The 14,804-nt window shown below is 39.5% G+C and overlaps 1 protein-coding gene across 1 annotated transcript in view; it reads right to left on the bottom strand.

The window, feature by feature from the left end:
- The window catches only part of TTC17 (tetratricopeptide repeat domain 17), a gene marked incomplete at its 5' end in the record, with an annotated part of 34,487 nt that extends 19,836 nt beyond the window's left edge, over nt 1-14,651 (bottom strand). Inside the window, 3 exons of the mRNA XM_010015476.1 lie at nt 9,846-10,032; nt 12,122-12,346; nt 14,574-14,651. Of these exons, the coding sequence (XP_010013778.1) occupies nt 9,846-10,032; nt 12,122-12,346; nt 14,574-14,651 (490 nt within the window). The remainder of the gene's footprint in view (nt 1-9,845; nt 10,033-12,121; nt 12,347-14,573) is intronic.
- Between the last annotated feature and the right edge of the window lie 153 nt (nt 14,652-14,804).

Genomic DNA, 14,804 nt, shown 5'->3' with positions numbered 1-14,804 from the left:
TTGTTCTATGGGCCTAAAATAGAATCTTAAAATGGTTTGGGTTGGAAGGGACCTTAAACTAGTTGCAACCCCCTGCCACGGGCAAGGGCACCTTTCACTAGAGCAGGTTTCTCCAAGCCCCTGTGTCCAACCTGGCCTTGAACACTGCCAGGGATGGGGCAGCCACAGCTTCTCCAGGCACCCTGTGCCAGCGCCTCAGCACCCTCACAGGGAAGAATTTTTTCCTAATATCTAAATCTCCTCTCTTTCAGGTTAAGGCCATCCCCCCCTTGTCCTGCCACTGCACGCGCTTGTAAAAAGTCAGACTCCAGATTCCCTGTAGGTCCCCTTTAGATACTGGAAGGCTGCTAAGGTCTCCCCAGACCCTTCTCCAGGCTGACCCAGCCCAGCCCTCTCAGCCTGGCTCCAGAGCAGAGCTGCTCCAGCCCTCGCAGCATCTCCGGATGTCCTCCTCTGGACTTGCTCCAACAGCTCCATGTCCCTCTTGTGTTGTTGCTCCAGAGCTGGATGCAAGGACTGCAGTGGGGGTCTCACAAGAGTGGAGCAGAGGGGGAGAATCCTCCTTCTCAACCTACTGCTCATGCTTTGGGGATGCAGCCCAGGACACACTTGTTTTCTGGGCTGCAAGAGCACACTGCCAAGTCATGTTGAGCTTTTCACCGACTAACACCCCCAAGTCCTTCTCATCAGGGCTGCTCTCAATCTCTGCCCAACATGTATTTGTGCTTGGGATTGTCCTGACCCAGGTGGAGGACCTTGTACTTCGCTTTGTGGAACTTCATGAGGTCTGCACAGTCCCACCTCTCAAGCCTGTCCAGGTCCCTCTGGATGGCATCCCTTCCCTCCAGCATGTCAACTGCACCACACAGCTTGGTGTCATCCACAAACTTGCTGAGGGCGCATCAATCCCATTGCTCGTGTTGCTGACAAACATGTTGAACAGTGCCAGTCCCAAAACTGACACCTATATTTGAACTTTACAGTCCTGTCAGTGGATAAAAGAGACTGGAAAATGTCTCTTTCAGGGGACCCTGGTCCCACATATAGAGGAGGAAGGTAATTAGAACTCCAGTCTCAGTTTCAGCCTGTGCCTCAAGGACAGCTAGATTCTGGTTGTTTGTTTGCTTTGGGGAAAAAGGGAAAGAAGGCAAGAGAAACAAGCACATGTAAGTTCTGAAGGCAACGGCTTGTCCTCAGTGACATCTCCTATGTGCCAGATTTTTTTTGTACTGTCAGATAAGAAAATAGTTACTCATTAATTCCTTAACGATAAACACTCACCCACAGCAGATCACAGCATAATGCATGCTATGAATATCGAATGACTAATACTTGGCCCCCTGCACACAACACACTTCTGAAATCTGTTTCTGATGAAGCCACGGAAATTCTTAGTTTAAGGATCACTAGCATAAGCAAAGGCAACAGTGGCCTGCGTTTGTTTTGCTCTCTTTCTAATCTTTCCTCCATTATAAGCAAAATACCTCTTTTTATGCTGAACATTAATATTTTGTTATATCCTGGGGTACCTATGAACTCAGGTTTAAAAGGGACTTTAAGAATAATCCACTGATAAGAACTGTATAGTTGAACTGCACACAGGTAACTAACCCCACTGTGAGCTACTGTTAACTTGCCACTTCTCTGAACATACGGGGTTGACACTATAAAGCCCATTAATGGCTTTATGTGTGTGTGTCTTTTGACTACCACTGTGCCTGTAAGGTGTGCACCACATATTGGTACTTAAACAGTATCCCACAGGAACCTGATTTCATAGTTTTTACTTGAAGAAAGTATTTTTGATAGGCTGTATTTTTGTTTCTCTTTGTATCTCTTCACTAGGTTATATTGCTCAACAAGAACAGATTAATAGACAGGCCTTGAGCAACCTGGTCTACTGGGAGGTGTCCCTGCCCATGGAAGGGGGTTGGAACTAGATGATCTTCAGTTCCTTTCCAACTCAAACCATTCTATGATTCTATTCTAATAGTGAGACTTGATCCATGACAATTTATTGATCTGTTTGGGATAGATACCAATGCAATCTTTCTCCTACCTGGAGAGCAAAGCCAAGACATTGACACACTCAAATAGCAAAACAATGTGCTGGGAGGTATGTCTCTTATTAATCTAAGACAGATCTTAAGTGTTTAGCAGTTCATCTGACAGGCCACATATTACACAATTCCATGAAGAAGCAGAGTTATTGCTGTAAGTAAGATTAAAAGTAAATCAGTCCTGGTTTTGAGGGAGTGATGATCAAGAATCAGATTAGCCTTTTCTTGAGTCCAGGTAAAGAATACCTGCAGAAGGTTAAGTTTGACAAGAATACTGCCAACCACCCTAGTTTAGGATTCAAGAGGAAAACACGCTCCTCATGCTGCCAGAATAGTACAAAGGTACAGAACAGTACCTGCAGAAAGACTAGGAATTTTTGGAAGAATGTCCCTTCTCCCCAAAACTGCTGCATTGAAGAAGCATCAATCTCTTCTTCCAGGGAAACTTCGAACTGTCCTAGTTTCAGTCACTAGTAGCCATAACACAGGATAGATTTAAAGCTCTGAGGACAGCCAGAGCACAACACAAACTCACATGAACCAGGCAACCAACCTTAAAAGGAAAAAACAAATCAATAAAGTAGACAGATCAGGGTAGTTAAGTGCCTGGCACTCCATGGCTCAGCATGCAGTGCTCATTTTAATCTGAGCACATGGCATTGCATGCTGCTTTGAGACAATCTCAACATGACTCATTACAGGCTGAGGCTACACTTCACCTTTTTACAAGTTCACAGATTTAAGCCAAGTGACTACAGCCTTCAAGGTCTTGGCAAATAATGTTAATTATGCATTACCAGTTCTCCCATATGTGGGGACCACATGTCCTGTCTCTTCCAAACATGCTTTAACTCATTAATTCACTCTGTACAGCTTTACTATGAAGTTGTTCGTGCAACTATATCTTCCTGGAGATGTAGCTGGGGAATTCCTGCTTTGAGGAACCCCCAAAAAGCTCTTGAACATATGCAAGTGTGGGACCTTTTTAAAAAGGTCCAACTCTAGGCAGTGCACACTATTCAGGGTCACCAAGAATTTTTAGCAGCTACACGCAACAAACTGCCACTGGAAGCAGCTTGCTAAAATGAGATGAAGGCAAAGGCAGTAGCAAATGTCTCGTTTTCTCTCCATTCCTATCACAGAAAAAAGCACCACAAACGTTGCAGAAGAATATTAATACCTCTAATAACTGCAGGTATCAGGTTTTGAAAAAATTTGGTTAGGAGAACCTTTTCCATTCCACTCTGACCCCTGCTGATCCTCCTACTAGTGCATGAGCATGTTGTTATGCTGTAGTTATGCTATAGTAACTGAAGGGTCCAAATAACATAGCATGAAGAATCATTTGCACTAGAAAGGCAGATAAAAATGGGAAATGTTACATTATATTTAGTTTAATACTGTACTGCTTTTTCTTCATATATTAATAGTTTTGCATCTGCAAACTCTCATTGAGCTGCCCTACAATTCTAAATTCCCTTTCACTGTGCTCTTTCTACTTCCATAGTTACTCCTGCAGCTGAGGCCATGACTGACTTGTCCCTCCTCTGCCAGCCTGTGGCCTTCTGATCCTGGGAAAAGACAGAATGAATACACAACACTAAATATTGCAGGCATGTCATTCTTAACAGAGCACAATGCAAAGTGAGACTGCTGACTGTTGCGAGAAGTTGTTAGGTACACTGTCATGCTGTAAATAAGCAGAGTAGCATAAGGCTAGCAAGACAGACCTTGTGTGATGTAAAGAAATCACCTACTGTTAGCATAAAAAGAAGTTGCAGACCAAATTCATCCATTAGCATGTTTAACAAATGCAATAGACATTCTTAAGACAGCTCATTTTGTTTGCTGGTTATAGAAACCTTTAAAGGTGTTCGACTTCCCAGTAAGCAGTAGCTTGGAAACATGTGTGAGTGGTGGGTATACAGCCTTTGGGTAGTGGCATAGCTAAAAACGCCACCTTTGACACCGTACCAGAGTCTTTGATTTTTAAACCTAAGAATCTCAATCTATACATCTCTGCATAGTTTTGAGAAGAAAAATACATGGAGCTTGGAAAGGACAGACAGGTTTCAAAGTGAGCTTGGCATGGAACTATCAGTTTGAAGTCCTTCACTTTCAACTTCTTCCAGCCACTCAAGTGATGCTAGGCAAAGATCCTTCAGGGAAAGATCCGATCTATACAGCAGGCACTAAATCAGATAGTAAAAAGTTATTTTCAGATCGTAAGTGGAACTTGCAGGGTGAACAATAGGCATGAGGGTGCATGTATGTGCATGGAAGAGGTAGAAACAGGCAACTGAGTATTTAACTTCGAACGGTAACACTGATTTTAGAACTGCTACTGTTTAAGGCAGAACCCACTCTCTCTATGCTATTAAATGACAATGCAAACATTTGCCATGATGTGTTGCTGAGAGCTCTGACAAGCTGTTCATGTGCTCATAGAATTCTGCTTGTTTAAAAACCCTAGAGTTGACTATTCTGTTTATACAGATGAATTTTCCCTTAAGGCAATGGAGAGGGAGTAAAAGCAACAGAGGAATGAATGGTCACAGACCCCATCTCTTTCACTACTAGCATCAGATAAATAAAAGTACTCACAGTTGTGGTAGTCTAAATAAGGCTTGGGAGCACTCAAGAATTCTAGCAAGTCAAAGAAAGAAAAAGGTGAATTTTGAACACACAGCAGTGTTCAGTTCAGAATCCCACACAACTGCTGTAGATTCTGCCCTTTTTCTTCAACTAAATCAAAATTAAATTCCGAGCTAAGCTCAACACCCTTCACCCCAAGAGTGAAACATCTTCTCTTTCTACCTAGCAGCATTCTAAGTGATGAGCATTCCTTGGAGGAACAAGATACAGCAGCTCAAGAAGGAAGAAACAATAATGGTATTATGATAAAAATCTCTAAAAGGCCCTCATGCTATAGCAGATGTAAACAAAATATAGCAGCCCCTTGCTGGAACTATCAAGTCTGTCATAGCTTGTAGGTGATCACTAAGTAAGTGAAAGGTGCACTTAGAAATGCAAAGTATTTCACAGCTCTGTGTTGTAACACACTATTGTAAAGGAAACACATGTGATGCTTTTGCTTAGTGTTTGTGTATGTGAAATTGCTATAGGGAACTCAAAGTGATTGCAGCTTAAACTGTGATGTACATTTAAGCAAGTTATTTAATCTGTCCATAAGCTTACTATTAAGAGTTTCAAGCAGAGATTCTCCTTTCAGGTCAATCTCTCCTTTACAGGTCAGCTTGCTTAAAGGTCTAAGCTTATTAACTTTGTAAGAACTTAGTGCTGGGGACAAAGGAAAAATCCATACACTTAAAAGATCAAATACCTTTTCCCCATATTCTATTTTAAGAGGAGGGAGATGAAATAAAACAAGACATTTGATTTCATATGGAATAGGGTATTTGTACCACAAGAGGGCACTAAGCCCATATTTAAAGCAGATGATAAAGCTATTGCTGTTATAAAGTCCTAAATTCAGAAGTATGCATTGTTTTTACAAACACACATACTCACTGCACAAAAGCACCTGGATATCTTGATGGCATGCACATATATTCATAATGTACTCACACTGCCTCTACTTCCAACGAAAGACAGTGACACTGAAGAAACTTGAAGCTTGAAACAAGTTGTGCTTCATGCTTTAAATAACATCAGTTTACTACTGAAGTTTAAGACTGAATTTTGACCTTCTCTAAAAGAACCTGCAGTGCATGAGCTGGTAACAAATTGGAACTGCTTACAGTCAGATAGAAGCATTTTGAGTACAAACGACTTCTGTTTGTCCAAGCAGCAATTCTCTTTACGTGCAGAAGGAAAAGTCCTACACAACAGCAATTCACAGATGTTTCAAAGGACAGCTGACCACCACACTAAAAATATGCTTCAGGTATATTATAACCATTTTAATAAGGCTTAGCAACATCTGAATGGTCACATCAGCCAGTAACATGCCACAGGAACAATCCCTTAGGCTTTAGTTGGATAATCTTCTACAGGTCTTACCACATGATAAAAGCTACTTGCAAATGTTTAAGCCATAAAGGTGTGCAGAACAAATCCTGGCAATGCACCACTTCAATAGCAGACAAAAATAATGATGCCTTTCTCTATTAGCTTAGTGAGCAGCACAAAGCCAAAGTATCTAATTTCTGCAGCTCTGAGAGTTAACACTGCTTTTCACATTAAGTTTTTTACACTTGTTATGCAAGTCTCTGTTGTTTGTATGTCAGATATGTGGCTGCTTAAGTTATATGTCAAGCAAAATAAAGTTCCTGCTACGTAACATGCTTCAGGAACTGACTTGCCAGTAACAGAACAGTTGATCATCCAGTAGCAACATCCTTAACACTGCCAATAAAAAAGCATTGGTCTGAGGTTTTTAATTCCTCTTCTCACATGCATGAAGTGACCTGGGTTTGAAACAGAAACTTGTACCTAGAACAGAAGTTAGAGAAAAGAAAACAAGGTACCAGGCAGCTGTACAGAGAAGAGCATAAGGCAAGTATCCAACAAGTCCTGTGCTAACAGCAGATGTTCTAGCATGCTGGAGTAAATTCCTATTTCGCCTATACACCAGGCACATACTGTAATAAAAAATCAGGCTATACATTTGGATATTTCATCCCACATGCCATCCCATACTAGCATATAACTCCCACTGACCATTTGCTGGATTCTGCCAATGGCTCACAGCAGCAGAGCAAGGAACTCCATGTCTCATTTATTAGTTCAGTTCTCATGAATAGATGCTTTAGATGGGCAAAGCAAAACCACAGCTATCACATGGGCCTACAACCCAGAGCGCAGGCAGCTCTGCTACTCTTACTTTCATGTATACTGAATGAGCACTTATCAAAACAAGGTATTGAACCAGAGACAACATTTGATATTCCAATTTCTTGGGAGATTTTTCAGCATAACATATCCATCTCAAAGGATGTAAATAGTTATGACATGCCATCAAGTGCATAATAACAAGAGGACAAACTAAATTCAGTATCAGATGTCCAAGACAGCAACACATGATCTGAAAGGCTGTTAAAATCTCCCGAAACAACAATCCAGTGATACTGGAATTGTCCAGTATACATTTGATCCATGTATTTACAAATGTGCTGCATTAGCTCTATACCTGAAGTCCCATTCAGAAAGGTGTGTGAAAGAAGTGTTCAGTTTGCATCTCGTCATCAAAACATGCCTCCCAGTCTGCCATGGAGCCAAATAAGAGCAGATTATGAATCTTGCAAGTCTATATGATATTAATGCTTTAACAAATGCTGTAAGTGCAATAAGTAATATTAAATATTAGCATCTAAATACAGTTTGCATTTTTAAGGTTCTAGGTAGTGGTTGAGTAACTGTATATACTATTGTATGTAAGGAAAATTCAGACTTACAATCTCTTTTCAATTGTTTTCTTTGGCCTGAAGGATGAACAGGAGACTCCCACAATTTCAGGATACTTGTAAACATGAAGTGTGATTTCTGGGTATGTATTCTTGAAATAACTCAGGGTTTGGAGACTTAACCTCACTTTCATACAGCCTGTGAAGGTTCCTCTCGAGTCAGTTGAAGCTTACAGTGGGGAAAAAAAAGTACTTCCCCAAACCTTATGAAAATAAGACAGGCAAATCTACCTGTCCATTTTTGAGTTCTGAGTTTTAACTTAAACCACAAATCATCATCAAGGTTGAATTAACCAATATGTTTATTTTACACTCTGCACAAGAATGTACAAAGAACATTTACACTATTTGTCAGGTTCATACTTTCAGGTTTCTTGCACTCAGACAAAAGACGACCTAAAGGATATTATAAATAGAAATGAAAAAGAAAGAAATATTAAGACAGGAAAAGTTCCAGAAAAAGGCAAAAATAGAGAGTAAAATACTTAAATAATGGAATACTGAAATTCAATGTGAAAAAAATAACATGCTCAGGCATATTCAGCTCTCTCTTGATTTAGCAGCCTCCCGAGTTCCTTAACAAACAAAACCAACCCCAATGTACCAGAGGAACATATTCATGCTCACTAGTTAACCTGTGCCCAAGCGAGCAAGAAAGGAAAGAAGCACTTCTGCTATGTGTTTCTCCTTGAACTTCCTAAACAGTATACACAGTAATAGTCGACCTCAAAATGAATACCCTGGATCAGGAACCAATGCAAACAGCAGCCAAGAATCAGCCAAACTAGAGCAGTATATTGCTAAGTATCATGACAAGTTTAAAGAATAGCATACAGAAAAGAAGAAAGATGTAAAAGGTCATTTTGGGGTTCAAATAGAGCCATTGCTCATTGCCACTCAGTTCTGCCAATATGCTTTTAAATTACTTTCTGCTTAACTTCAAAGTAGAATGTCTGTTATTAAGGTTTGACTGGAACAACTTTAACCTTGTGAGTTACAACCATATTTAAAAGATCTTAATAAAAAATAAACAAACAGTAAATTTTTCTTCCAGAACAGTTAAAGTGTCTCCTGTGATGAAATGTGCAGGTTCCACTACTGCTTACAGTATGTCAGGAGTTTTAGAAGAAGGACAATCTGATGTTAAAGAGAGTCAATGAAAGGTACCAGTGTGGTACCATTATTCAAGTCAGTAATAGACACATAGTTGGCCCATAATGCCACTTACTGCTCTGCATTTAGCCAAACAGCATTAATTTCTCTGCACAACTGATGTGCTGTCAATCACAGCAAAAATGCATAAAGCCATAAAAGCTAGCATTATTCTAATGGCAGAGTGCTGGAATTTCACCTGCAATGGCATCATCTATATTGTACCAGGAGATACAATGGCCTCTCCTTTATGGTTAGACAGTGTAGTTCTAGATGCTAAATCAGAGATTTCCCCATGTCTTTCCACTGGAGAGGGAATTAAAAACCAGTAATTCAGAGGAAGTTGTAGCAATACTGAATATCAAAAGCATTTCTCCCATGTATGGTTTTAACTTAAAAACAAGATTAGATGGAGAGATACCTTAGGAACAATTTTAGAGAAGGGATTATCAAGTATATTTATAAACGTTTTTCAAGATTGCTCATGAGCAGCATATTAGCCATATGCAAGTACAGACTTGAAATATCCAGTGGGATTGACCGAAATGAAAGAATCCATCTCCAAAAAGTAGCATTGATGGTTTTTTTTAAAATAAAAGTAGCCAGGAAGGACAATAAAGCATTCTATCTCAAATATTTGGCAGGTTAAGAGCAGTGACCACATACCCCATATAAACAAAATTACATTGACAGAGGATAGTCTACTCTGTAAAGACTGAACACTAGAAAATGACAACCAAAGTACTGAACACACTGAAAGGGTACGAATTAAAACTAAACTGCTATTCACCACATTCTTCAGCCTTAAGAAAACACATCTGTCTGGCTGTAAAATTTGAAGGGATGTACAAAGGGCCTGTTGAATAGCCCAGCAGCAGCAGCTGTGCACTTCCATAAATACTGAATCCAGCATTGCTCATTTACCAGTAAGAGATATGGGTGAGGCTGTTAAGGTATTACTGGCATACTCAGGAAGTTATCTGCACTCAGTGGTAGCCCTCTAAATATTTAAGAAGTTATTCTCAAGCACTTCTTAGTGGACTGTAACTTTTCCATTAAAAGCAGTGCCCCAACCTTGGTCCTTATAGGGAGAAAGCACTATAAAGGGAGGATCCTTGGAAAAAAAAAGTCATGAATTTCAGGTGCAACACCCAAGGCAGAAATAGACACTATTTCACTTGTGGTCCATCTTTCAGCAGTTGCTTACCACTGCACATAGAAGAGGTGATGTTGTACAGAAAGGGATAGAACTGCAGACAGCGGATCATCTTCAGGCTGCTTTCACACTCCAAGCACTTGGTCGTCAAATCCAGTGCGTGTCTGAAGGCTTGCAGGGCTCCACTAATGTTGTTCAGAGCCAGGTATGCATTTCCTAGGCTTAAAAAAGTCAGGGGCTGCAAAGAGAAAAGCAACATACCCCAGCATAAGTACGCTCACTGTTTAAAATTGAAGCCAGCTAGGAAAAACCCCTGTCAATCCACACCCTCCCAAATTTGGCTCTAAAGAATTTAGGAAACTTCTAAAATAGGGACTGCCTATTCTTAGAATGGAGAACTAACAGCTTGATGCACTGGTGCTAAACAAAAGCTGTTTTGACATAAGGTTGTGTTCAGGATTCCATCTTTCTACGATGAAAACCAGCTGTTAAATACACACAAGCTGAAATGAAGCATTAAACACTTATAACCCATCATGAACATAACACTGCACAGAGTAGCAAAGAACTAAATTGAAATGCTTGAAGACATTTTAGAATGATTAAGAGTCAGCAAATCCATAAAAATATTACTACTGTCTAGCAGGACAGATGCATTTCATTTGTCAAGAGTGTTTACTTTTAATTCCTTATAAAACTTAATATTTTTGTCCACTGCTTTTAGCTACTCCCCCTAAAATAGGTTTGTTTTTTTTTTAATGACCAAATTAAACACCTTTTTCACTGGGCAGAATTGAATTAGCACTTGAATACAGGCACAGAGTAAAGCATTACATTTTGTTTGTTAACTGAAAAGACTTTCACTTAGAGAAAGTAATTCGCTGCAATTAGCAGCATAATGCTAGAATAATGACTGTAATATTGTAATTTACAAGTCATTTTTCCCCACTGCAATAATTTTACATTCATTATCTGAATACGTGGAGACTGAGCAGCAGCACGGGATTTTTCCAACTCATCTTAGCCTCTATTATTAAATGCTAATCAGAAAAAGGGACAAGCTGAGCAATAGTACATATATACTTTTTAAAGCTTTTGCTAATATAGCACATCCTTCACTCCCTGTAGCTATAATTCATTTTCACTTGTATTTACTTTCCATTATACTCCAGGAAATACTATTCAAATACAAATATTCCTGCTAGGCTTTTTGATACTATAGGTACCACAGGGCTGAAAGTGCCTGAAAAACTAGAAGCAGGACTTATTGTAACCAGGTAGGACTGGCCAATATTTCTGAAGAAAAGCCCTATTCACACAGCATGTGTGTGAGGGTCCTGAGGATCCCTCAAGCTCCTCCTCTCCAAGGCTGTGCCTTTCAAGTGTTTTTCTTAAGGCATATCATTCAAGGATAGTTCTTTCTATAGTTCCTTTTTGCACCCTTACTTGCCACCCAAATGGGCTAGATTCCTTTCCAACAATTGCAAAATTGTTTCTGAATGCTACATTGAAAAAGCTTGTTCTGTTTTTAGGGGGTTTTTTATGTAACTGGTGGCCCAGCAGGTTCAAGTTCTCTGTTTATCTAACTACAGAGGTAGAAACAGAGGGGAAAAAAAGTTATACAAACTTCTTACTGAAGCATCTCAAATGTAAGCCCAAAAGAAAAAAGTGTTCCCCACCAACCCTTCTTCCCCTTCCTTGTCACAACTGCTCTGGCCAGTCCAGTAGTTTAAACAATTTATACAGAAGCTTTCAGTGTGACGTAAGTGACAACCTACCAAATGTTTAGAATACTAACATTCAGAAGTACAAAAACCTGTTTTGAATCTGTGGTTGAAAGTAAAGTCACCCAACAACTAGAACAGAGCTTTTCTTCTAGGTATATAGACAAAATCTAAGGATAAATAAAAGAGTACAGATAAAATCAAGTGGCACAGAAAGATGTCTCTACAGCCAAAGATCTTGGTAACTATGAGCTACTTTAAGCTTTTAAAAATCAAGATACAAAACTGACAGCGTTACAGATCTCTGTTTTAGATGAAAATGTTGCCAAAACACTAGGATTAGATTCTTTGGAATCACTGCTGATAATACAGGTTTAGGAAATAAAAGGCCAGTCATCTATTTTAGAAGAACTTCTGCTCTAGAAGTTTGTATTCTCAGCAACCAACATCACCTCCAGTACAATCAAGGATCTGTTGCAAGTCACAAGCTGGAAGTTGAACTGCATGCACAGGTAAATAAGCACAAGTAAGTATCATGTATTTAGAAAATAATGAAGGAAAAGACATTCACTCCTGAATAAACATAAAAAACTATCACCTTACCTCGGAGGCATTGATGGCCAAAGCCTTCAGCAGGAGCCTGCTGGCATCCAAATGAAGACCATAATGCATCAAGAGGTTAGCAAGATTGACGAGAGGGATGTCCTGATACTCATGTGGAGCCAAATTAAATGCTTTTTGCAAGCAGGTGAGAGCAAAGGTGCCATTTCCAACTGCGCGCCAGTACAATCCAGCTTCATTAAGCACAAGCCATAGAGGATCCTCCAGCTATAGGAGAGTCAGGGAAAAGGATAAAAATACCCACAAGGAAGTGTCTCAGGAAGACAGAATTGCCTGCTCTTTGGTAAGAAACAAACTCACCATTGCATACTACCTTATTAACTGGACACAAAATACACTTTGCTGTGATTTAGCAGATTACTCAACCTGCTCTGCTCAAATTTATGTGATTTACAGTCTGAACTGTAATTTAGTAGCAGCTTTTGCTCACACTCTACTCATATGACTCCCTTATATTGTGACCACAAAATCCCTTAAAATATACAAGTGATTATGGTTAGCTCACTTCAGGAAGCAACATTCATGAACCACTTACTTTTAAAATTACATTAATACAGATCTATGTTAAAATTTTACAGAACAGGTATTACAATTTGAAGGTCAGGCAGCTTTTAAATTATAGTTAGATGCACTTCCAGGTCCTATATTCAACATTGAGATTTCCTGTCAATTTAAGGTTTCAGAGTTAGTTGTTTTCTTAGACTTAGGTATCAATTTGTCTTATGCAAGTTGACAAGTGACACATGGTAGATACTGTTTAAAGGTTATAAAAGAGCAAGCAAGAAGTGAGGGCATGTGGAAGAATGGAAGAAGTGTCAAATACACCTTGAAGGGAACGTTCTCCCTCTGTCACCTATAACAGAATGAACAAACACTCATCCTAGAGGAGAAAACAGAAAACTTTAACACACTGACACGTGGACAGAGCAGTGTAAAATACCCACTTTCAGAATGAGCAGTTTGAAATGGTTTGGAAACATTTACATTTTAGTTTTTAATTCTTCCAGCATTCCATGTTACCCAATTCTACAGAGAGTTTGAAGATGAGTGTGACAACAGAAATTAAAGTCCAGTCCAACCCAGGTGTCAAAAGCCCAAATGTATGAGTAGTAAACGTGCAGCTAGGATTAAAGTGGAACAGATAAGGATCTTTACAGCAGTACTGTATTAGCCCAATAAAGCTGGCATTACAGTAATATTGTGTTGAAAAGGTTCATCAGTACAAAGATTTTCTTCCAGATTTTAAAAACAACCTCACACAGGAGGGTTGTACCTATGGTTCAAGTGAACTGGAAGAAATCAATTGGATGTATTATCTTTTTGTTCTGAGTACCTTACATAATCTGTAAGTCTAAGAGTATTTAACACCCCTATTTTGCAATGCACATCAGTAACATTACTTGCATGTTATCCATGCCAAACTCATCACTGAATTACACTCCATACTCAGATCTCAATGACCTTTGTTTAACTAAATCCTCAGCAAGTTATTAGCACGTTGTCTTTCCCAATACAAAGATAGCAACTGTGGCGCTCCTGCTCTAGAAAGTTTATCATCAGCAGAACAGGCATGACACAACAATGTTCTTGCATCAGCATCTAAATGACCAGGAAGTTCAGACTTCAACATGAAGGCAACAGAATACTACAGATAAAACCAAAATACCTGTGCACAGCAACAGTAAGACATTAGACATGTACAGGACTGTTCTGAACAGCATAATAATAGGAATCAACTCCTACTATTAATTCTTCTTCTGGTTAAGACAGGTGCACATAGTAAATGGTACTGATTTTAGACTAAAAACAATACATACACACACTGCCTTGACACAACTTGTACAAGAGAGTTAATTTGAGAAATATCAGCTTGACACATCAAAAAGAGTCAACCTCTATCTCAATTCTTCCTGTCATTTACTTGTGATGATTCTCAAAGGCCCCACGCAAGTGGAGGTGGCATTCCACAGGGTGCTGTACAGATGTACAGTCTTTGCCCCACAGTGCTAATTATCCTGACAGAAGATTGACAGACAGTTGGTTTCTTTGGAGGGGGGATGAGGTAGTGGGGAGGAGGAGGAAGAGCAAAAGGTAGGTATGTAGGGAGGGGTGAAAGATGGAAGAGTAGTTCCAAGCTATTTCTCTTGGTTGAGCAAACGACTGCAAGGATTAGCTAATGTACTGGTGCTCCATGTCCTGCAGTCACAACAAGAACAAGTAACTACAGGGCAGTCTGGTGCACACTAACCTAAATTAAATGGCTACTTCTCTATGTGTGTGTGCTTTACTTGTAAACATGGATTTTTAAGTTAGTGTCATCTCGGATACTGGCAGCAAATAAGCTTATTTCTTACAAATCACTGACTTCTTTAGAAGTATAAAAACAAGCCTCAAGTAATTGTGAATTTATCTAATGCTCCAGTTTTTGACATACCTTTTTCATAGCATGATCTAGAAATGCTCCTATCTTCGCCTGTGAAATAGTTTGATTGTTGATACGAGAATGTAAAACCTGGACAACAAAGATTTATTTATTAAACAACTGAACATGTTTTACATGATATACCTCCATCAGTCATTCAAGTCTCACTTCCCTAGGTCTTCCCTTTTATTAAGGGGTGGGGGAAAACCTTAAAAAAGCAAAGGAGTCAATACAGAAGTGGCT

This window comes from Nestor notabilis, unplaced genomic scaffold (assembly GCF_000696875.1).
Source record: "Nestor notabilis isolate BGI_N333 unplaced genomic scaffold, ASM69687v1 scaffold8915, whole genome shotgun sequence".
NCBI classification, from domain to species: Eukaryota; Metazoa; Chordata; class Aves; order Psittaciformes; family Psittacidae; genus Nestor; species Nestor notabilis.
This window is presented reverse-complemented; position numbering and strand designations above follow the sequence as displayed.